We start from the raw sequence: 24,746 nt of genomic DNA on the forward strand, positions 1-24,746 counted from the left end.
TGTTCATCCATTTTGCTTCCCGATTGTTTGGATGCCCCGTTGCTATTGGTCGCGCGGGTAATCGTCACAGAGCGCAGCGGCAAAAGTTGAACTATTTTGAACTTTGACTGCGGCGTGCGCGCAAGCTGCGCTCCGCTGCGTCTGCGCTTTGGTCGACTCAGTTCTCGCGCGGCGCAAGCCATTGAAACAAATGGGTTTCATAGCGCAGCGCATACCGCGTCCTGTGTGAAAGGGCCTTAACGCGTGATTCGCGCGAAACGCGCAAGTTGAAAAATCTGAACTTTGGCGAAAATTCGCGCCGCGTTAACCAATCAGGAGCTTGCTCTATTAGTGACGTGAAGTAGCTAGCTTGAGGCAGAAATCCGAAACAACATGGAGGACAAAATCATCATCTTCATACTTTTTTAGAAACAGGAATAAAAAGGATCTTGTTTGAAAGAAAGTGAGTGAGGAAGTCGGACAATCTGGTTAGTTGTAAACAACGGTCTTTACTCAATTTGAGCTATATAAAAATACATATTGAGACTACAAGCTAGCTAAATCCGACCAATTGAGATTATTCGCTGTAATTTACAACTATTTCCCCGCTGATACGTTTTGTTTATTCAGAGGAAGTGTGCAGAAAGAAGTGGAAGAGTCTGGGACACATAAAGGAGCGGGAGAGCCGCTCTCATGACGCGAATTCGCGTCTGTTGTGAAGTGAATTTCACGCGCGAATGAAGCGAGTAAACTCAAAATGTTCAAGCGTCCAACTACGCGCGAATAGCGCGATTTGACATGAGGGTATAATAAATGACAGAATTTTCATTTTTGGGTGAACTAACCCTTCAACTTCAACACCCCTGATTAGCCATTACGTTCAAGAGATCAGCTAACATGCCTGTCATTGGTAGTGGCTACATAGCTCACCGCTGCAAAATCATGTTGTAAATAGAAACATTAATTGGCATTCTCCAGAGCGCAAACACAAATAGGCTACGCACTGTGTTTGCCAAATCTTCTCCAGTTAAAGTGTATTTAGAGGTTCTCATAATATTTTTTGTTCGCTGATGTGGAAATGTCCATGTTTTATGTTAACATTTTCAGTTTTTTTTTTTTTTGTTTTTTTTTTTTGTTAACATTTCAGTTTTTTTTTCTCTCACTTTAGATGCCGGCACACGAAGCAGCCAGGACGCAGCATCCTAAGTGGAAACTCCTGTTGGAGTTATATATTGCTCCATAATGCAAGAGATCGGGATGGTGAAAGCAGCAGAAGAACCAGAAGGAGCATGTTTGCTGGGTATAGTGACGTTCTCTCTAATAAGCTATTTAAGAATCCTTAAATGTAACGAGTTAAACATAACCAAATCAAATATAACAAACCTCTTCCACTCGTATTGGTTCAGTCTTCAAATGGTTCGCATTCAACCCCCCTCAAGTTGCTTTCATGTAGTTCACTGCTTGGACCACTAGAGCCTGCAAAATGACAGCTCACCAATCGCAGGATTTCTTTTCAGCATGAGGGATCTGCTTTTACAATGAGAGTCTGTAGTCAGCCTGCGGTAAGCCAGCCTCTCCGGACTAACCTCGTACGCGCTCGGACTGCTGACAATCCACTGCGCGGATAACGCCAGTCCAGTCGCCCTGCAGCTCGAGTTTTATTTAGTTTGTTTTGGGAATCACCTTAAGGAACCGTAAACAGCGTCAATGATGACAATGATGGAAAGTGCCTGTACACTGCCTGAACTCTCTCGAAGTTTGCGGATTTCTACCTTCAAGTAAATGGATTATAATTGCGAGTATTATTTGTCAGCTGACAGGGTCCCTGGGTTATAGTCATATGTGCTTTGGGGTATGACCGATAGCCGCATGCACTAGCGTGATTGCGTTTATTCCATGGTGCAGAACTGTATAAAGCCTTCTGATAGCACATTGTGGATTTGTTACACCTTGCATGGAGTTGAATGAGCGCACGCTGCGATTTTGGCAAACTGGCAAGCTGCAAGACACCCCCGTACACTGGAAAGTAATAATGCATAGTGTTTTAATAATATGCGATGGCAATCAAATTTTAATTTAATGTGCATTTTGTTAGGAGGTCTGTGTTACATCAATAAGACATTCAAACGTTAGTAATTTCGCGTACTTCCATTGAGTTTGTATATAACAAACAAATGTGTTTTCTAAAACGTTTCCTAAACGTCATTTGGCTGTAATAACGTCGAAACGTTTAAGTAAGGTATAGCGCAAACGTTATATTAACTGTGTAACAAATGAACACGACAAAGCCAGCGTTTCTCGAAAAATTCACCAAACTTCAAAATAGTTTTAATATATATATATATATTTTTTTTTACTTTTACGAGGGTAATGTTTAAATATAAATAACAGTTTGCACTATAACGTTTTCTCTTTGGAACTTTGGTGAAACTTAATCAAACACAATAGGGACTTTACATTAATGTTATTTAGCCTATTTTTTTATTTATTTATTATTTTTTTTAAAACGTGTTGTGTTATTGGATTGCTATCATTTTACAGGGATGGATTTGTTATTTCTCCTGAAGTTACAATTACAATGAGGAGAAATAATATATAATTTTAATTATTATTAATATTATTATTATTTCACTATTGCCTAATGATAAAACTCTGTAGGACAATTACTTTATAAATTAATAAATCACTTTATTAAAAAATATTTCGTCATTTTAATTTTATTTTCTAATACATCATAACTATTGGTCACCCTTTATTAGTAATCTGCCTGTGGGTTTCAAAAACAGCATGTGACTAAACCTCGTATGTCTATTGGCTGTCGGTCAAACCAAACGTCATAACTCCACCCGCCTCTCTACAGCGAAAGAAGTTCTGCATCGTCTCTGCTTGTTTGCTATTCAAGGGTAAATAAATAACTAGTCGTTTGAATAAGTACAGCATTTTCTCTATTTAAGAAACACTATATATAAAGGCTAATGTTTTATGTAGCCTATTTGAGGAGCGGAGAAAAGTGTCTTAGTCTAGCAATTGCCATCGAGTTACAATCAGTGGTCTTAATAGCCTGTGTGTAGTACTAACATTATATCTTTTGTAACATGAGATTTTGTCCAAATGACAGACAGGAAAAAAAACAAACAAACAAACAAAAAAAAAAAAAAAACTGATCGACCACATTGCTAAATTTTATAACATGTAAGTTGATAAAGGTAATGCGATGCATTATCCGCCTCAGGTGCGGCCGTTTATTGGCGGGCAAAATGCGACATTCGTGGGTCAAAAACGTAATTTGATTTGAGCTTGATCTTTGTAAAATATTAATGATATAATGACAAATGCAAGTATATAAATTCACAGTATATATATAGTATATTTTCACAGTATATTATATAAAATACAAGTGTTTTTCTTTTTTTTCTTCCTTTAGACACGTATAGGCCCGGTTTCATAGACAGGATTAGGCCTTAATTTAATTAAGACATTTAAGTAGCTTTTAGAATAAAAATATTACTGGTGTGTAATCTTGAGACAAAACAATGGCACTGACATATTTTAAGATGTCAGCACAAGTTGCTTTCAGATAAAACAGCTCAAACATGCATTTTAGTTTAGGACTACCTTAAGCCGTCTGTGAAAGCGTATTTTAAAGTATGTGGATGCCTGGGTAATTTTTGCGCATATTTGTTTTATTCCACATAAACATAAAAAAGCTAGTTTAGTTGAAATATATTGCACAAAAGTTTTGTTATTTAATTAAAAATGAATAATTTTGTTGTTTTTTGTTGTGACCATTAAAGGGTTAAAGAAGAGGGGAACTAAAGGTCATGGGAGAGGCAGCTCCGACCCAGGCCACCCCAAGTGGTTTTGCACCCATGTTGGGCGTCGGGATGGGAGGATCAATCACACCAATCGCCACTTCAAGAGGATCAGCCGTTCCTCAGCTCCACAGCGCCATAGTAGAGCGCTTGCGTGCCAGAATAGAGCTTTGCCGGCGGCATCACTCCACCTGCCAGGACCGCTATGAGCGTGGTCAGGCGGAAAATTCGGACCGGGAACATGAGAGCACACTGCAGCTCTTAAACATCGTCCATCAGGGCCCCGGGAACAGGAAGACCAAGGGCAATAGATCTGCCTCCCAGCAACCTCCTGAATACAGCAGAGTGAATGGTGAACATAAAGGCCATAGCTCATCGGAGGCAGAATCCAAAATTTCTTCGCAAATTGCAGTAAGTTTTATGGGTTGTATTAACTACGCCCACATCATAAATTTTATAATCTGTCTAATACACATAGGGACATGTGTCAGACCAATTCCCCAGAGAATGACATCAACACACTGATATGATGTGATTACTGTGGGTGTGTGAGGGAGAGATGGGGGTGTCTGTTTAATTAAAAAGGGCCCTGCAGGCAGGCACATGATTATTTTAAAGGTCTTTTAAAAATATAACAAAACTAAATGTAAGTTAGGAGGTGGTGATTCAGTGACATCTGATTTTCTTTTTGTTTTTAACAATACACATTTCCATACAGTCCCTCCAAGAAGTATTTTCATTCGTAAGTCACATTGCACAATGTTTGAATGCAATTGCATTACAATATCAGACCACATGGAATTTAATTCAAAGAAAAGACAGAATATATACACTTACCGGCCAATTTATTAGGTACATCTTGCTAGTACTGGGTTGGAACTGCCATTGCCTTCAGAACGGCCTTAATTCTTCTTAGTATGGATTCAACAAGGGGCTGGAAATGTTCTCCAGAGATTTTGCTCCATATTGACATGATAGTATCACACAGTTGCTGCAGATTCGTCGGCTGAACAATCATGATGCGAATCTCCTGTTCCACCACATCCCAAAGGTGCTTCTCAAATCTGTCCAGGGACCCCCCACCACTGCACATTTTGTATGCCTCCCTCATTGAACACACCCAATTCAATTCTTGCAATCTCTACTAATAAGCTGATGAGTTAAATCGGGTGTGTTAAATGAGGGAGACATCCAAAATGTGCAGTACGTTTTGTATGTTCAGAGATGCTCTTTGCAGACCTTGGTTGAGACTAGTGCTTATTTGAGTTCTATCAGCTCAAACCAGTCTGGCCATGGCATCAACAAGGCATTTTTGCCAACAGAAACTGCCGCTCATTGGATATTTTCTCTTTTTTGGATCATTCTATGTAAGCACTAGAGATACTGTAGTTGTGCATGACAATCCCAGTAGATTATCAGTTTCTGAAATACTGAGACCAGCCCGTCTGGCACCAACAACCATGCCGTGTTCAAAAATTTTTTAGTTTACTCACAAGACTTATATATGTACACTTTTATCATAGAATATAAGTAATTAGAACTAAAATGTGCTGTAACCATGTATGAATGCATATTTGAATGCATATTTATAGAACTTAGGGCTGATGGTGGCTCTTGAGACATTGTTGGTCAGTGTTTCTGTAAAAAAAAATAAAACAATAATACTGATATGATAATACTACTACTAATTCTATTAATAATAACAATATAAAACACGCTAAGGTCTGATGAGCTGCTGGGTTAAAGGATTAGTTCACTTTCAAATAAACTTTTCCTGATAATTTACTTACCCCCATGTCATCCAATATGTCCATGTCCTTCTTTCCTCAGTCGAAAAGAAATGAAGGTTTTTGATGAAAACATTCCAGGATTATTCTCCTTATAGTGGACTTCAATGGCCTCCAGACGGTTAAAGGTCAAAATTACAGTTTCATTGCAGCTTCAAAGGGCTTTAAACAATGCCAGACGAGGAATAAGGGTCTTATCTATTGAAACGATCGGTCATTTTCGAAAAAAATATAAATGTATATGCTTTATATAAACAAATGATCGCCTTCCAAGTGCTTCCGCCTAGTGTTGTCACGGTACCAAAATTCCAGTAGTCGGTACCAATACCATTAAAATTTTACGGTTCTCGGTACCAATTTCGGTACCACAGGAAAATCTGTTGGAAATAGATTACTATTTTATTTAATTAGCCTATTTTAAAGACATTAAATATGATAAAAAATAAATAAACAAATGCTCAAACGTCCATTTTGTACCAGATGTGCATGTTTATTCTAGCTATTACGTCAGTGAAACAACACACTACAGCCTGTAAAACTATGAAATAAACATCAGTAAATAATGGTAACCTAAATAATAAGAAAGTTAAATATTATTTAAAAAAAACAGTTGTTTTATATTTTTTTATTTAGCGTCATATAGCCGCTCTGCGCTTTGAGAGGAATGAGGGACACGAGCAGTAAAGAGCTCATTTCTCTTTAATAATATGTTATCTCCTGGTGTTACAAGCAACTGACACTTGTTGTAAAAGGTCTGAAGAGCTAGTTTTATCTTCAGACATTCATGTTTGATTTTGCGCTGCCAGAGAAAGTGAAAGTAAAAAACACGCTATACAAAAAAACTTGACATGCCTTATAAAGTCTAATAACAAGCACAAACTGTTAAATAGAAATTGACGTGCAAGCAAAAAGGTTTCTGTCCTTCAGTAAAAAATGCGAATATAATAGGCCTGATTAAAAACGAACCAAAGGAAGAAACGTTTATAATCCCCTGCATGAGTGAAGATTTGAGATTCCATGTTCAGTGGAATAACTAATGGAATATTATTCAATTCTCTGCTTATTGGGTGACCAGATCGCGATTCGCAAAACAGAATACAAAGATCAAATTTATGGACTCACGTACCTCTCTCATTCGGCATGAACCAAATTGTGTCCATGGCTGTGATGTCACATTTAATTGCTAACCTATTATTTCTTCTGTAAACAAAGCTTTGTGCTTCACTCGTGTCATGTTCACGTAAATACTGGCACAGCCCGATCAGTACTGAATATACCCGTATACTCGGTACTACCATTACTACAGAAATGCAGGTATCGTGACATTTTCAAAATTTCAGTACCAACTTGGTATTGAAGTACCGGTACTTTTGACAACACTACTTCCGCCAAAATTGCACTTTCGTATTCTTCAAAAAGCTTACGCTGTATGTCCTACGCTTTCCCTATTCATTATATATGAAATACGAATATGAAAGTGCGGTTTTAACAAGCGGTCCGTTAACAAGCAGTTGTAAAGGTGTACGTAATAAAGTGGCCAGTGAGTGTACACATATTTTCTATGTCAAAAAAGAAGTTTACATGGTTTAAAATGACTCAGAAAAGATATATTTGCAGATGCCACTTAGTTTGATATCTGCTGAAATTAATTATTGATTATTATTGATCATTTAGGAAAAATATCTCTTAGTACAGAAATAAAAACCATATGGTTTGCACTGTAGCCTCAGCTTTTGTAACAGACGGAAGTACTTGCAGTCAACAGGTCAGTTCTGCTTCTTTGTTCCCTACCCTTATATTGGCCTCTTGGGACTTCACTGTTTGACACCACTTGAGGTCGATGCATCTATACAGTATCTCTACTCATAGACACAGATGAGCGCTTTACCGATTGTGTAATTCTGAAATCTTCTGTTAAGAGAACACATTTTGTAGAATTTACATTGTTTTTTAGGAAAATATCAAGATGATTTATATACTTTGTGTTCTAGAATTTGTCTTGTTTATCTAGACATTGTTTTGGTCTAAATGTGGGAGTATTCTTGCAAAATACATAATCATAAAGTGAGGCATCAGGTTTTCCTTTTAACAGCTTTGCAGATTTTGAAAGTGTACACCAATATCTATCCAGAAAACTTAACCCTTTCAGACCTGAAGGCATTTTTAGAGTTTTTTTATGAGTGACATACACAATTAAAGAGTTGTAACTCCAAAACTTTAGCAAGGAGAGTCAAAAGGTAGGTATTCTTTGATAGAACTCTTTCTAAATTTTTAGAAAATATAAATTACATTACAATTGGACATTCTCTTACTAAAAAACTGCTGAGAAAAGACAAATAAATATATATAATTTTTATTATAATTTTACATATCTTTCTTATGACATGCAACAATTCAGGAAGGAAATAAGATAGGAGGAAAATAATTTTTTTGATGAAGCTCTCCTACATGTGAGCTGAATTTTGTGGTGATAGCATAAAGTACTCAAAAGTTACAGCATTTGGAACCAATGTAGCCTTTTTGTTTAGCCCTTGACACCCCCCCCAATGGGCATTTTTAAAATCGTTCTTTCATGAGGAATATCTCGTGATCGATGCAAGTAGGGCTGGACGATTATGGCCTAAAATCAAAACCTCGAATTAATTGAACATTTTACCTTGATTACAATTAATGAACGATTATTTTGTTTCTGTTTTGTTTTTTTTGCCCTCATAGTTCACTGACAAGGTTTATACTGTAAATATGCTTGACTATTAAAGGTGGGATATTTTTTCCTACTGAAAGAGTGATCTGACATAACAGCTCACTATCAGCAGTTATTTTATCTATGGTTTGTAACATTTCTCACAGATTTCTGCTCATTGTAAATCAGATACAGATAAATTAGGACAGTACCAGTACATAATGAGAGCGATTGCGTGTGTGAATTAGTCATACCGTCTCTCTATTAATTGTGAAGCTGTGGGTTGTAAATAGTTCCTTCAAAAGTAGAAAAATATATGCTATAATAACAGGACAGTGCTGACAACTAATTTCTGCGTTCCTCTCTGTGCGCGCGATCTTCACGTTTTGCACAGCTACTGTTAGTTTGAGTGTTCGTGTCATAATGCAGCTGCAACGAGCACGGTAGCTCGGAATAATATACATCCAATCGTATAAAATCGCTTGAATGTCCAAACTGGCTAACCTTAAAACAAATACAACTGACAAAGTTTAGTGAAGACGCAAGGCTCACTGCATTGCGCCATCACTATGGGCCCTATTTTAACGATCTAAACGCAAAGTGTAAAGCGCACGGCGCAGGTGCACTCAGGGCGTGTCCAAATCCACTTTTGCTATTTTAACGTAGGAAAAACAGTCCGTGCGCCGGGGCGCATTTTTGAAATGGGTTGTCCCTATTCTCTTAATGAGTAATGGGCGTAACGTTCAATAAACCAATCAGAGTGTCATCTCCCATTCCCTTTAAGAGCGAGATGCGCTCGCGCCATGGCGGATTGCTATTTACATGGTGTACACGCGATGAGTCAGTTAATATATATGTGTGTGTATTGGCACGATTGTTCAATTAATTAGCCAATTTCGTTCATCATTATAAGTAGTAATAGGCTGAATTGAAAATAGGTAGCCTAATTCTAATACACGCAATGACTATTCATCATTACATTTTTATATTTATGTAGCCTACACAATAATATTCTTTTACACTGTAACCCTTTTGTTTTTAATATTTGGCATGTTTGTGTGATGCGCATCCCTGTGTGTAATAAGCAAAGTCAACGCTCACTGTGGACGCGCCCAGAGGCGCAGTTTCTACCAATGCGCTCTAACAAAAAAATATTGCGACATTGACTTTAGACTTTAGACCAGGTTTGAGTTGGTCTATGGCGCAGTCTATTTTCAGCTCCTTAAAATAGCAATGCGCCGGCAATGCGCATGAACACACCTCTTTTTTAGACCAGCACGCCCATGGGCGCACTAACTGGCGCAAATGCATTTACTAATTTAAGGACGTGGCGCTGAACGGGAAAACGCGAACGGCGCCGGACGCAAACTAGCAAACACACTTGCGCTGCGCCTTGCGTCGCATTGCGCCGGGTGTATTATAGGGCCCAAAGTGTTGAACTGGCGTTCACCTCCGTGTTGCTTTCATACCACTGACTGGACGGGGCAGAGTCATGTGGCTACACACGCTGAAGTATGTTTTTAAGGGGGAAGTATTAACAGGATTAAAAAAATGAAATAACCGACATGGGAAAATTACGTCGGTTAGAGGTTCTGAATTTTGGTTTCAATTACTTTTCGATTAATCGTCCAGCCCTAGATGCAAGGGATTTTGATGATTTTGGACTCATTTTAATGAGACTTTCATTTTCTACGATCTGTGCATGTGTCATGAAGTTATGAGTAAAATTGCCACTTGTTATCTATATATTTGTTTTTAGTTAAATTCTGAAAACATTTTTTTCTATTTATCAGCAAATAACTCAGCACTACTTAGGAGTTAATTGAATTGGCTACATGCATTGTAAAAATTCAGACTAAACGTTCAAGTGACACCTATGTTGTGTTGCTCAAGACAGGAGTTTTGAAAAATATGATTATTCAATTTTTTCATTGCTAGGTTGCGCCTCAGGACTCCTTAAGAGTTTATCAAAATTGTTAGATCCATTAAAATGCTGAGTTTCTAAGCTTTAAAATGATACATTTTGTGTTATTTCACATTGGAAAACAAGCATGGACGGTTCCGGAAGCATTGGATATCACATTGCAAAGATAAGAGACATGTTTTTAGCCTAATATGTTACATCACTCCGTGATTCAACGCAAAGGATTATGTTGTTTTTGGGCTCATTTTAATTGTAAGAATCTGCTGTAAATGGTGGTCTTTGATCATTTTTCATTAAAGTCCCCCTGTAGTCAATTATTTTATCACTTAAAACTCATCTTTGATCACCAAAATGACATATTTTAAAAAAATTCAAGTGAAAAAAATGTCTTCATAGCTTAAAGTACACATGAAATCAAAATTGACCCTATTTACTTTGTTAGTGCATATTACTAGTCTTGTGGTAAGCAATTAATCCGTGCAAGTTAAAACACTCTGAAAAGTTACTTCCGGTCTGGAATGGTGTTCCTTCTCTGATTTGGGTTGAAAATGCGTAAACCATTCCTTCTGCAACCGTTAGTCTGCTATGAGCGAGATATGGAGAGGAGGAGCACGAGAGATGGAGAGGAGGAGCACTAAAGTAAAACTCCGCCCTCTATTTAATATTCCGTTTCACTTGGAAATACATCACAACACTGGAGAAAAGTCGTTTGCAACTTCCGGTTCACGCGGACTTTAAAATAGCTTGAATGTAACTCTACACCCTTGCCTCATTTAATATACACAGATCAATGAATATGCAAATTAGCTCCGCCTCCACTCGCTCACTCCAGCTCGGAGAGTCTAGTGTTGCTATAGTGACGAGCAATTTGCTGTTTCTGTTGTGGATATTTAAGAAAAAAGCTTGCTTCGCTTCGTATATTCAATTTAACAGCTGTGCAACTGAACTGCTCATATTTTCTGACACTTAAATTGTGTTTTAAATGATGAAATAAAACGCCTTTGCAAAACAATCTGAATCCACTTGCATTCGTTTGGAGTGCTCTCAGTAAAACAGACAGTATCGAGAGTACAAGCAGCCGTTTTCCTCTGCGAACATGCGCTAAATGCATGTTTGACGATTTCGGTGCTTTTCGGAGTTTTCAGATAAAAAAACATTCAGATGAAATCCTGCAGGGCGCCCGTGCCTTTTCCGTACATGAAATAAATGCACATCCTTGAATGAGCGTGGATTTCCAGCGTATTTACTTGAAGTTATCAGGTAGGCTACTATTTATGGTTTGATCCATTCCCGAGGCGGCCAAAATCAGAATTTATAATGGACTGAATAGCTCTCTCAGAACTGACTGACATATCCACACGAATCGCGGTCACACGCACACGCTCAGAGCAATATTGTTTTAGCTATGTTTTATAATATTAAAATATTTCGAAGGACAAATACATGAACTTTATTGGCTTTACTTCAAGTCAGCTGTCACTTTACTTTGGCGTAAGCCGCTATGCGCTCACACACTTGGCACAGCCCTTGCGACGGTTCTGTCATTAATTAATATGATTAGCCTTTTGCTTGACTAAGTTATCAAACAGCTAATAATGTGTTGCTAATGTTACACACACTGTTCCTGTCCTCAGAACGTCAGTGGAGAAAGGCATATAGTTCATCATAATTTCGTAATAGACTCGCTATATTAATAAATCTACACAATTTTTCATATCAACAGAAAATATACCGGGATAGCCTGGCTTCTCTCGAGACTTTCCTGCTTCAGAGCAGTCATAGTTAATGATATGCTAAAGCCTGCTGGCACGTTGTTGTGATTGGTTACAAGGTAGTCTGTGACGCAATGCTGCTGACTCATGAATTTGCACATGGTTTGTCTTAAAGCATATTAAAAACACTACATAGACATATAAACAACATTAAAAACTTGATTTTCACCACAGGGGGTCTTTAAGTTATGAGCAATAACACCACGTGAAATCTACATATTTGTTTTCAGTTAGCGCCTGTGTGCTGTTTTTGTTGTAAACTCAATATGTGCAGACTCATTAGAGGGTGAAAACAATGCAACAGGAGCATGTTGGAGGCATGATCTGAATGTGTAAAGTCTACTTGGTTTCAGTTTTTATTGGCTCTTAAAGAGAGACACGTCATAAAGGGTAAACAAAGACACAAGCAGAAATTGCTGGATGATGAAATCCTGCAAACACAGCCTGAATGACCTCGTGTTTTGTTCCATGCCATGCATTGTGGTGCTCTATTATCAAAGGTTTGATAAATTGTTCTATTAAGCACCTTCTTGAATGATGGGTTTCCTGTGAAGCCATTTGAAGCGTGCAGCCTACATATAAATGGTTAGAGTCATTCAATACATGTCCTGGTTTTGTTTACTCAAAGTCAAACAGGCCTTGAAAACACGATTGTCAGAGGACTGCCCAGTAATTAAGTGTTATAGGCTTACAGATGAATTAGTTTTTTCCCAATTTCAGAGTTATGACCGACTTGGGAACAGAGGGGGATTGTGGAATATCCTCTCATGGAAGAGAAAGTGGGATATTATGATCGTTGCGTTCGCTTATCTAGAGAGATGGCTTTTAATTAACCCAGTTTATATCAATTGAACAATCTTCAATGATATTCTTTAATAATGCACTGTTCATGCTTTATGATGTCCAATTATGTTGCTACATCCTTAAAAATTCGATTGCACTGTTCATGCTTTACTTCCCAATGAAGTGAAGAAAAAGAAGCACTTCTTTATGCATTATTAAAGAATATCATTGAAGATTGTAAGATTTTAAGTACACTAGAGGTGCATATTCAATTCGATTAAGTGCACTTGCAATTAATTGAACTGAATGTGCACCTGTAGTGTACTTAAAATCTTAAAAGTACATTTAAGCTAGTGGCTTAAGCTCAGTTTTATGAAGCAATGTGACGTGTTTGTGGGAAAAAAAACAATTTACCATTTTATTTACAAAATAATATTATCCAAAATGTGTTCACGCAACAATGCCAGATTTCGCGTTCACACAAAACGCATGCATCATGATGCTCATGAACAATCTAGCATGTGCATTGAGTTGACATGCCAGTCTGAACACAACATGCACACGTTGTGAAGCTCTCATGAACGTGTTGCAGATCAATATTTTTGTAAGTAAAGTGGTAAATTATGTTCCAGTTCATGTGACTACAGTGGTTCTACCTTAATATTATAAAGTGACGAGAATACGTTTTGTGCACCAAAAAACAAAATAATGACTTTTCAACAATATCTAGTGATGGGCGATTTCAAAACACTGCTTTGAAGCTTTACGAATCTTTTGTTTCAAATCAGTGGTTTGGAGCGACATAGTCACATGATTTCAGTAAACAAGGCTTTGTTTACGCGATCCGAACCACTGATTCGAAACAAAAAATTTGTATAGCTTCGAAGCAGTGTTTTGAAATTGGCTGTCACTAGATATTGTTGGGTGGGGGTTTTTTGGCACACAAAAAGTATTCTCGTTGCTTTATAATATTAAGCTAGAACCACTGTACTCACATGAACTGTAAAAAAAAAGTAAAAAAGAAATGCTTATTGTAAAGACTAAACCTTCAATCTAATTTTTAAGGATGTAGCAACATAATTGGACATAATTAAGCATGACAGGGAGGCATTACAAATAATAGGTGGAAGAAGGAAATGTCAAAGTGTTTCCTGGTGTTTCTTGGCTATAGTGTTTTAGGAATGGAAGCTGAAGGTGGGCCTGGCTTAGTTTCACTCCACCTGAATGTGGAACAATCACTCCAGCTCCTTGGAGGCCACTTTAAGCCTAGCAAAACTGTCTGTATCTTACTTGGAGAATATGAATGGGTCCCTGGGCAGTTTGTCCCCTTGGTTGATATTCATGTTGACATGAAAATGAATTAGTCCTACATGAGCACACTCACGTTTTGGCAGAAAGCCTAAGCAATTGGTTAAAAAGTCAAGGAGAGAGTCAGGTTTTTGACTGTCAGCATAAAGCTTGGTCCAATTTGCAGTTTATTCTGATTTTCTTTTCTTTTTTTTGCAGGGCATACAGTATGTAGTCACAAACTATAGTTTGTTTTGAGTTTGGGGCATTTTTGTGAAACTCTTTATTAGGGCTGGACGATTAATCGAAAAGTAATCGAAACCGAAATTCAGAACCTCTAACCGACGTAATTTTCCCATGACGGTTATTTCGGTTTTTTAATCCTGTTAATACTTCCCCCTTAAAAACATAACTGCGTGTGTAGCCACGTGACTCCGCCCCGTCCAGTCAGTGGCATAAAAGCAAAACACGGAGGTGAACGCCGGTTCAACACATAGTGATGGCGCGCGAGCGGTGAGCCTTGCGCCTTGCGTCTTCACTAAACTTTGTCAGTTGTATTTGTTTTATGGTTTGGACATTCGAGCGATTAGACGATCGGATGTGTATTATTATATCGAGCTACCGCGCTCGCATATATCTATGCCGCGCTCACGCAGCTGCATGTGGCACGAACACTCACACAAACAGCTTGGCAAAACGTGAAGATCGCGCGCGCACAGAGGAACGCAGAAACTTGTTGTCAGCTCTGTCCTGTGATTTATCACTAAAATAGCTTAGAAACTTTAAAAAAAGAAAGTTATAGCATCTATTTTTTCTACTTTTGAAGGAGCTATTTACAACCCACAGCTTCACAATTAATAGAGAGACTGCCTTTTGTTACAAACCATAGATAAAATAGCATTATGTGAGCTAGGCCTCTTTCAACAGGGGAAAAAAAAAAAAAATCACCTTAATAGATTGAAACAAACCTGCTGATTGAGGGCAAAAAAAAAAAAAAAAAAGAAAAAACAGAAATAAAATCGTTCATTAATCGTAATCAGGTAAAATGTTCTTAATCAAGGTTTTGATTTTAGGCATTAATCGTCCAGCCCTACTCTTTATTAACTTTTAAACATTTGTGGCAATCTTAGACCAAAACCAATGGGACAATTCTCAGCATCATTTTATCAAACTCATACTTCATAAAAATGAGTTTGTTTCCAGCTGGTGCATTCTGCCTTTTGGAACCTGTCAGATTGTGGATTTTCAGTGCTCTTATTTGTGGGTGCCAGCAAACAGATGTCGTTAAAGGCTAAGTCTGAGGATTTTGAAGGATAGCGGGATTGTTGATCATTTTAATCTGAGCTATGTGCAGCAACAAATGCATTATAAGCATTAAGTGTGACCTATAAAACAAGATAAAAATGTAAAAGTGGAAGGCTGAGGCATAAACAGAAGAGAACTTTAGGAAACTCAAGTAGGATTGCTCATGCTGCTTAAATCAAAAGCATTCCCTCCTCATCTGTGCTGGCTCTCCTAGAGGTTTCTTTGTGAGGTGCGCCTTGTGTATACCTCATGTTTTATTCACAGTCTGAGACATGACTGGGGCTTTGAAGAGTGCTGAAACCATTCGGCATATACATCCCTACCTCCATTTGCACTACATAATGGCTGCGGGCAGAAATCGCCCCCTCAGCATCTAGTATCAGCCTCTGTTACCCAAATTCTGAGTTTTAGTCTGTTATAGTTAACCAAGGGAAATGATGAAACTGAAAGCACTTTCTAGGCTGTTACATAGAAGTTAGAAAAATGCTCTGAGAAGCATGTGTATGTCACACTGTAGTGTGTGGCTTATGTAAAGTATCAGTCATCTTTTAATGGGCTCTATTAATTCTGTGGTACAGTATATCTGTCCTGGGTCTGGAATGTGTGCTTGATTGTTGTCTCCAACTCTCAACTGCATGTTTGTCTTTGTCGTTGGAAAGCACAAAGATGTGGATGTGGAGTATTTTTTGAAGTCTGCACATTGACATTGCTCAAAAAAAGAAAGAAAAAGAATAATAATTAAAAAAAAGAATATACATATATATAAATTGCAAATTCGTTGACTTTTGAAAATAAAGTGATGACTTTTAATTTAGACTAATTTTAAATTCGTCTTAGATAAGTTTTAAATGTTCAAGTACTTGTGGGGCCACGAAGAATATTCCTGTAGCAATGCAGAGTGATGAAAAGTTGTGTTGACTTTTTCTTTGCAACAGCCAATGGTTGTGAATTGAAAGACACATTGATGCTTAGTGTGATTTCCCCAGCACAGAGAAAGCACACAGTGCACGCCGATGTCTGTCAGGTTTTTCTTGCCTGACTAAATAGAACAGAGCAGAAAAAAGAGGTGAAGCGTTAGAGGGGGTGGTTCACTATATCTTTCGACAAGTCTTCTGCTCTGTTGAACTCACCTGAAATTCAACCCTTGTGGGAAACTGCATCCTCAGGTGTGTATGCAAGGGCCCTGAGTGGATGATAAAATCTGTGACTCTTTGCTGTAAAAACAATAACCCACAAAACCCCCCAACCCACAATTTATGGGTTTGTGAATGTTCAGTCCCAGATACAGTATGTGGGAGTTGCATAAATGACCGATATGACTCAAATATCCACACTCCCCTGTGATATCAGTTACCCTTTCACTTTCCATCATTACATAATTTCACTGTACACTGTACAACATTAGATTAACCACATTATCAAGGTTTTCCTTCCGTACTCCAACCATTAGCATCTGCCATTAATGAAAAACTGATAAACAGTGAAAGGCTACATGTAGTTCACCCTGAGAACATTAGATAAATTTGTGTTTCACAGACATACTTTGGGAATTTAACTGTTTTTTCACACACAACAAAGCAAATTGCTTGGAATAAAAGATCACAAAACATAGTGTTAACATAATAATTAGGGATGCGCTGGCAATAAAATTCTGACGGATACCAATAAGCTCATAATTATTATTAATGATATTGTGGTGAACTGATACATTACCAGTATTGAAATTCTATATTATATTGTCTAAAATAAATAAATATAAAAATGTACATTATAATACAAATATTAATTTTGTTGATCAGCTAAAGATTACATTTATCTGGGTTATTAAATTAATCAATGCAAGTACACTATATAACAACAAAGGTACTATAATCATAAAAATAGGTGAAAAAAGGAGTGTGCACAAATACACAATATCAATACTTGTATATTTGTACATATTTGCAAAAACATTCCACCGCTAAATCATCTCTTGACTGTCCACATGTACTCATCAGTATGCCTTTTGGGTGATCAGAAACTGTGGAGAAGAAATAAGGATAAAGATTAATGCTATTATTAATAACAACAGAAGAAACTGATGATTAAATGTGAGAAAGATTGTTAGACATGATACTGTTCCTTCCTGTGTGTAGCACCTACAGCTCTGCATGTCCTGCAGATCCCTGATCATTTCAATCTGATCTGAACAGTTTGTGTGGCACATTTCAGTGTGAATTGTTTTGTAATGTCAAAATGTAATGCATGCTTTGTGAAGATGCTTTAATTGACGTATGGAGCAGTTAAAATCCACAGTGGACCCTCAGCTAATGTGTGAACAGGGCATTTCATAAAAAATAAAAATAAAAAAAAAATAGTCAATTTTTAATGGACCTTTTTAATTCCAAGGGCCAGCCAGAAAGAGGATGGTCATAAATTAAACTAAAATATGATTAACCCTATATGGGTTAGTATAAAATTAAGGCTTATGTACTGAGAGTGTTTGAGGCAAACTTTGCTCTGAAATTTCCCAAATTATAAGTGACAAAAGATTAGAGGTCGACCGATATTGGATATTACCGATAATGATAACTAGGTTGGACCACACTACTGATAACCAATTAATCTTTAAAAAAAATATTATTAAAATGGATACTGAATTAAAACAAACATAAAATAGTGCTGAACTTTAATAAAAAAAAAAAAAATTAAAAAAACAGTACTGAACCATGAATATGTACTGGAATTTTTTAAATATAAATATTAATATATTACTTATACCTTGATCATTCATGATAGTTTATAGTGCATTAACTAATGCTTACAATTTTTAACATTTAAATTGTTTTAGTAAATATTGAAATTAACAATGAATAATAATTTTATTAACCTTAGATTAATGTTACTAATGGACTCTTATTGTAAATTGTTACCATTTCATATAAATCCAAACAGTCATGCTTAAAGATGGTCATCTTTAAATATCTACACAAGGCCATAGCATTGAAATTAGACACATGTATATTGTATCTATTTTCTCACACTTTATTTGCAAGATGAATATCTAATGAAAATAACAAAATATTTATTACAGTGATAGTAAAAAAGAACTGAAATCGAATGCGTTTCTGATTTGTTAATGTTTCTGTCACCTGCATGAACATATCAGTTTGCTTTCTCACATTAGTAGCTTTAAAGGATTCGTTCAATTTAAAATGAAAATTACCCCATGATTTTCTCATCCTCAAGCCATCCTAGATGTATATGACTTTCTTCTTTCAGACAAAAAGAATTCTATGAATCACCCTGATGCTCCTAAGCTTTATAATGGCAGTGCATGGAAACCACCTGTATTGAAACTCAAAAAAGTGCAGTTTTGCAGTTAATCTGCAAAACCGATCAATCGGTCGACCTCTACAATAGATGTCTCGGGCATAGAAGTGTGATTTGACTTGTACAAATTTTAAACACACCCCATTTTTCTAAGGGGTCACCGTCCAGCACAGGAAATGAGAAAGTGGGCTCCTGATGTCAGTGTTGAAACCCTGGGTGGAATGCCGGGTCACATCAGAGGCTCTCTGGGTAGATCAGAGATCAGGCCTGTTTACATTTCAACTCAGGATATTTCTATCAGCCTGGCCAAACTGCTCCACGTTCCCAGGCTCCTCGCTCACAGCCCTGAAAAGGAGCACAAGCCCTCTCTATTTCTCCTTTCCCTCCACGCTCTTGTCCCTCCCTCATGCTTCTCTTTCTCCCCCTCTCTGCCTCCAGGGTCATAGTCAAAGTACAACTTCAGCAGAGAGTGGGTGGCGAAAAAACCTTATTCCAAACATTATGTATATTGTACAAGATAGTTCAAAAATCTTGATTTGTTTCAGCCTTGACTCTATATGAATTTTCATATTTGGGTGAACTAGCCTATCCCTTTAAGACAGAGAAGTTTTCATAGTGTTTCTGATTTATAACTTCTCTGTCTTAAAGGGTTAGTTCACTTAAAAATGAAAATTCTCTCATCATGTTCAAGGTAAACTACTAATTTTTTTGTTCAGGGAAACATGTAAATATTTCATGTAGCTTCTAAAGGGCAGTGTTAAATGAAAAAATATATATATATAGATATTTAAACAAAATAAGAAAATTTACAACCCACGGCTCTCAATGCATCATGATGCCATCTTAAGCATCAGTGAATGTTTTCACCTTCACCTAATAGTTGTTTATGAGTCTCTCAGTTGTCCTCAGTGTGAAAAGATGTATCTCAAAATCATAGTCACGGAGAGGGATGGGAATTGTAAGAAATTTTCCGGTTCCGATTCCGGTTCTGCCTAACGATTCCGGTTCCGGTTCCGGTTCCATTAAAATAATGAAACATTTTTATTATACTTGTTAATTAAACACTTTTATTAAACATGTTTATTATACTTGTAAAATGAGTTTAACAGACTGCTAATCTCATATTTGCTAACATTTTACAATAAGGTTCATTAACATAAGTTAACTACATTAACATGAATTAATAATGAACTGCATTTCTACAGAATTTATTAATCTTTGTTAATTTCAACATTTACTAATACATTATTAAAATCAAGAGTTGTATGTGTTAACATTAGTTAATGCACTGTGAAGTAACATGATCAAACTATGAACGGCTGTATTTTTATTAACTAACATTAACAAAGATTAACAAATATAGTAACAAATGTATTACTCATTGTTAGTTCATAAATGAACTTTATTGTAAAGTGTTACCACAAATTAGATGTTTGAACACACACCAAAAAGATGTTTGAACACACATGTAAGATCCAGACAGGTGAAACAGAATATTTTTGTAAGTTAGATTCATAAAGACTTGTTTCTGAAAGAATGATTCAGTGATAGACACATTTTTAATAGTAATTTTGTTGCCACCTAGTGGCATAACAGTGCAATCGATACAGTCGTTATTTGAAGTTCAGTTACTTTCAGAAGGTAATTTATTATATTTTGATCGGTAACATCAGCGCTTCTATCTGAATAATAAACTTTTGTATACTTCTGTTATAATTGGAATATTTGTTTGTGAAGCTGTTTATAGAGAATACACGACAACTCTCTTTAGATCAACGGCAGCGCGAACGCAGATTTGAATGTCACGATTTTTTTTTTTTGTCAAAGGTTTTAATATACGGGTGAATCGTTGTCATTTAGAAATTAGATCATGTGGGTGATGAAATCGAGAACGTGATCTTTTAAAGATTAATCGTGCAGCTTTGTGCAGCTTTGTTCTCTCTCTCTCTCTCTCTCTACATTATTGAAATCTGACGTATAGAGTAGCGCGAGGGCTTTTTAGTGCATTCATTGCTATAATATTCATGATGTGAGATGTCTCTATGAAAGGATACGCTCCCCGCACTTCGCCCACCCATCACACCAGAACCGTTTTCGGAACCGAAACTTAGAAATCTTGCACGGTTCCGGTTCTTTTCAATAAACACTACCGGTTCCGGATGAGAACCGGTTCTCGGTTCCCAACCCTAGTCACGGATGGGAAAGGTTACAAATATGCAGAAGATGCTAGAAAGCCAATGAATGTGCAGGACCGGGAGGATTTTTCCGTGCATTAAAATAAGTACATTAAAAATCAAATGGAGTCAAATTGAAAAGGAGTACTTGATACTTTTACTGCAGAAATACTGCTTAATTAAACCAGTATTTCCACGTTTACTACAGTTGACCTAGTGGATCAGGTAGTCCGACCTGGTGAGAGTGAGTGGACTGGAGACTAATTTGCATATTAGTTACATTCAAACTATTTTAAAGCATTAAGAAATTGTTTAAATCTGTAATTTTGATTATAAAAGATGAATGTTAAGAGATAAAATTACTGACTGCAGGGAGACTTTAAAGAATGTACTCACTTTAATGTTGTTCTTTCTTCCATGGAACACAAAAAGATGTTTAGCAAAATGTCCAAGCAATGAAAGTGGATGGGAAGCAGTGGCTCTCAAGCTCCAAAAATACAAAAAAGCACCATAAATCATATCTTAAAAGGTCCTTCTGCAATCGACCCTTCGCCGGAAGTTTGATTGACAAGCGATCTAACCAATCAGAACGGCACATCTGCCATTTTGTCCGACAAAGCAGCCGGTAGTTAGAAGATTAACCTCGGTGGAGTTAATCTTGAAAAATTGTGTATATTGACATCTTTCCGCGTTTGAAACAACATTCATTCTCATGTTCATTCATGTTTATTTGACGCTGTAAATGAGCTAGTAGGAAGAGATGATCGGTTAACGAGCCTCTTGAGCTGAGGCGTTACAGCAATCTGTGACGAGCATGGTCACGACATATTAAAGAGCCACAAAACGTTTTTTATTGTTTGAATTTCTTAAAACACTACACAGTTTGAAAGCTGGGACTTTGTTCAATAGCATAAGTAACCTGCTCTGTCTTGTCTGTCGATGTGTTGTCAGTGTCCTCTTTGCTCCGCAATGTATTTTTCACTGCATGTGGCGTAACAGCGGCATGGCTTGTCGGACAAAGCAACAGTAACTAAGGGGGGCGGGTCTTTGCTAAGGGTCAATTGCATGATGTAATTTTCAAAAATATGCAGACCTGCCCAGAGAACGTGCCCAGAGAGGTAACTTCGAGGTCGTCTTTGTCTTTTCTGAAGTTCATGCAGTGTAACCTGAGAATAATTTTTGACAAATTGCAACGTTCATTTTTGTTAATTTAACTTCTTAACAGTTGACTGTTGCCATACCTTTATGATTTCACAATATTTGTTTATTTGTTCTGTTTGTTGCATCTAGTTTATTTATTTTGTTATTTTTAAATATCTCACTTTGTTGATCCTGTCTAAGCTCAGATTTTTTTCTTTAAGCATCTACACATTGTGTCTCATATTCACAGAAGCCTAAAATATGAAATGTGGCACTGACAGCATTTTCTCAGTCTCTTGAGAATGACATGCTGACTAAAGAATGCTCAATGTTGCATTTTTGACACTGCTTTGGCACTCATCTCTGCTGATACCCTCTTGATACATTGTGGGAAGAAATTATAGAATTCATTTCAGAGTTATTACAAGAAAATTGTGATCACATGGAGTCAAACCAGTGTGTGGCTTTCAAAACTTGCCATGTTTAGAAAAATTTGTTGTGAACCATGTAACTTTCCATCTACTTGACATACAGCTCAGCTCTAACATGACATGTATGCCAAGTTTGTGAGCTCTGTATGGTTTCATTAGTGGTGTTTACTATCACTACTTCTATTACACATGATTAGGATTTGGGATTTGAGTAAACTACTAACCCTAAAGTAGAAGCTTTCTCATGTAACCCATCCTGTTGCTGTCTGGCGGGTACAAACTAGGGCTGGACGATATGGCCAAAATATATATCACGATATAATTCTTCATTTCGGTCGATACGATATAATTCCGATACCGATATGAACTATATAATAGCTTCAGAAAACGGCCACAATGGATGTCTGTACCTACAAATGTCTGAAAAATGAATTTGCCAAATCTATGAAATCTCTTCCTATAAAACTATATAATATTTTAGAAATAAAAACAGTACAAATAAATTTATGTTCAGCTTTTATTTGTATTTAGCCTTCTACAAACATAAAAATAAACATAAGACTCACTCACTTTAGTAATATTAATATCTTTAACATTAAACTATAACGTAGGCTGATTTTATTATTCTTAAAGGGTCATGAAACCCCAAAACACTTTTTTTTAAGATGTAAACAGATATGTATAGGCTGCACATCACTGAAAACACTAAAGGTACTCAATGTTATTCATAAGTGAAAAAAAGTTATTTTTGCATTTTTCATAGCGATTTCTGTCTTCCTGTTTGAAAAGCTGAGTCGGAGTAACGTCACAAAATCTGACGTAATCGTGTACTTTCGGCCCAAGTATGGGCATGGTTGAACATGCTGACGTAGACCGTTTCGAGCGAATCTCGACATATATATTCATGACATAAAGCTCATTTAATCCAATCACTGCGCTGTAGTATGCATAAGATTATAATTGCAGTATTATGCATGAGGAAGCATCACTTCTCTCGGAAGTGGATTGTTTTGCTGTAATCTACCAGCACAAATGGAAAATATGTTCGCATGGGATCGCATTACAGCGGAGAATTCAAATGTCACAAAAGTGCTGTTCATTCACCTGCTCCAGCTGCGTTCAAATACGCAAGCCGTAGGCTGTTTACCTCAGCACAGCACGTGTGTTGTTTGTATTTTGCTCGCGATGCGGTCAGATCTGGAGTTTGAATACGAACACATGAAAAATACGATTGTTTTTATGATATACAGGCGGAGCGCGCATATGCTCGGTTTCAGCGCGGAGCTCCGCGATGAGTTTGATAACACTAGCCACGTGACACACAGCTCATACAGGATAAAGTATCCGTGTTTAAAGTTTTTATTTCACACATTCTCCTGCACCAAACATTAACCAGCACGGTGTAGTTATGCACACATATTTTCATCAAGTTGTGGAAGCTTGTTCCGTCGCATTTGCATCAGGTGTACTCATTTTGTAAAACTTGCCGCGTTCGCGTTTGATCTTAGCGTACAACTGTTGAGCAGTGGCTGGTGGCTGCATGTCTCTGTGGTGTACGTCATCACGCAAATAGCCAATCGCGTTCTGCTCTTTCTAACGGCTGCGCCTCAAGTCAGTGATGCTGTAATGTATATATCGAAATACCGGAAATGTGTTTAAAAATCATATCACCGTTATCGAAAAAAATTATATCGTGATATATATTGATATTGAATTATTGTCCAGCCCTAGTACAAACGTGAACAATTTTCTAGCAATCGGACCAGAAAACCCTAGCAAATGCATTGCAACACATTATAAACCACACCGAACTCCATGTAGCAACATTCTGGCAACCACCTAGATTTTTGAATGGATAAGCACCACTCACATTTGCTTCAGGAAAAAAAAAAAAAAAAAAAAAAAAAAAAAAAAATATATATATATATATATATATATATATATATATATATATATATATATATCATTTATATCATTTATAATTAGCATTGCAGATTAAAATACTGATGCAGAATCATATACAATAATTGAATTCATTGGCCATGATTCATTGTCCAAGTCTGATATTCGAAATGATTTCAAATAAAGGATCAGATGACTGCATAACTGTAAAAGTCATTGGAGTTGCACAACCTATTTCCTTCCTTCAAACCACATTCATCAGAGCACATTTAACCACCCCTTGCCACAGAGCCAAAAAGAATGTCCTAATAATTTAAAATGGGGATTTAAAAAAAAAAAAAAAAGAAAAAGAAAAAAAGAAATAGTTAGGGATAGGGAAATAAAATAATGTGATGAAAATCACAGAAAAACAAACAAACAAACAAACAAAAAAAAAAAAACCAATAAATTATTTT

At 36.8% G+C, this 24,746-nt stretch overlaps 1 protein-coding gene across 1 annotated transcript in view; it reads left to right on the forward strand.

Moving 5' to 3' along the window:
- The first annotated feature begins 255 nt into the window (after positions 1 to 255).
- Positions 256 to 24,746, forward strand: part of zmp:0000001236 (mastermind-like protein 2) — a 108,940-nt gene continuing 84,449 nt past the window's right edge. Inside the window, 3 exon segments of the mRNA XM_048159690.1 lie at positions 256 to 442; positions 1,148 to 1,279; positions 3,774 to 4,202. Coding sequence (XP_048015647.1) covers positions 3,801 to 4,202 — 402 coding nt within the window. The 5' untranslated portion in view covers positions 256 to 442; positions 1,148 to 1,279; positions 3,774 to 3,800.

This window comes from Megalobrama amblycephala, linkage group LG16, assembly GCF_018812025.1.
Source record: "Megalobrama amblycephala isolate DHTTF-2021 linkage group LG16, ASM1881202v1, whole genome shotgun sequence".
Lineage (NCBI taxonomy): Eukaryota > Metazoa > Chordata > Actinopteri > Cypriniformes > Xenocyprididae > Megalobrama > Megalobrama amblycephala.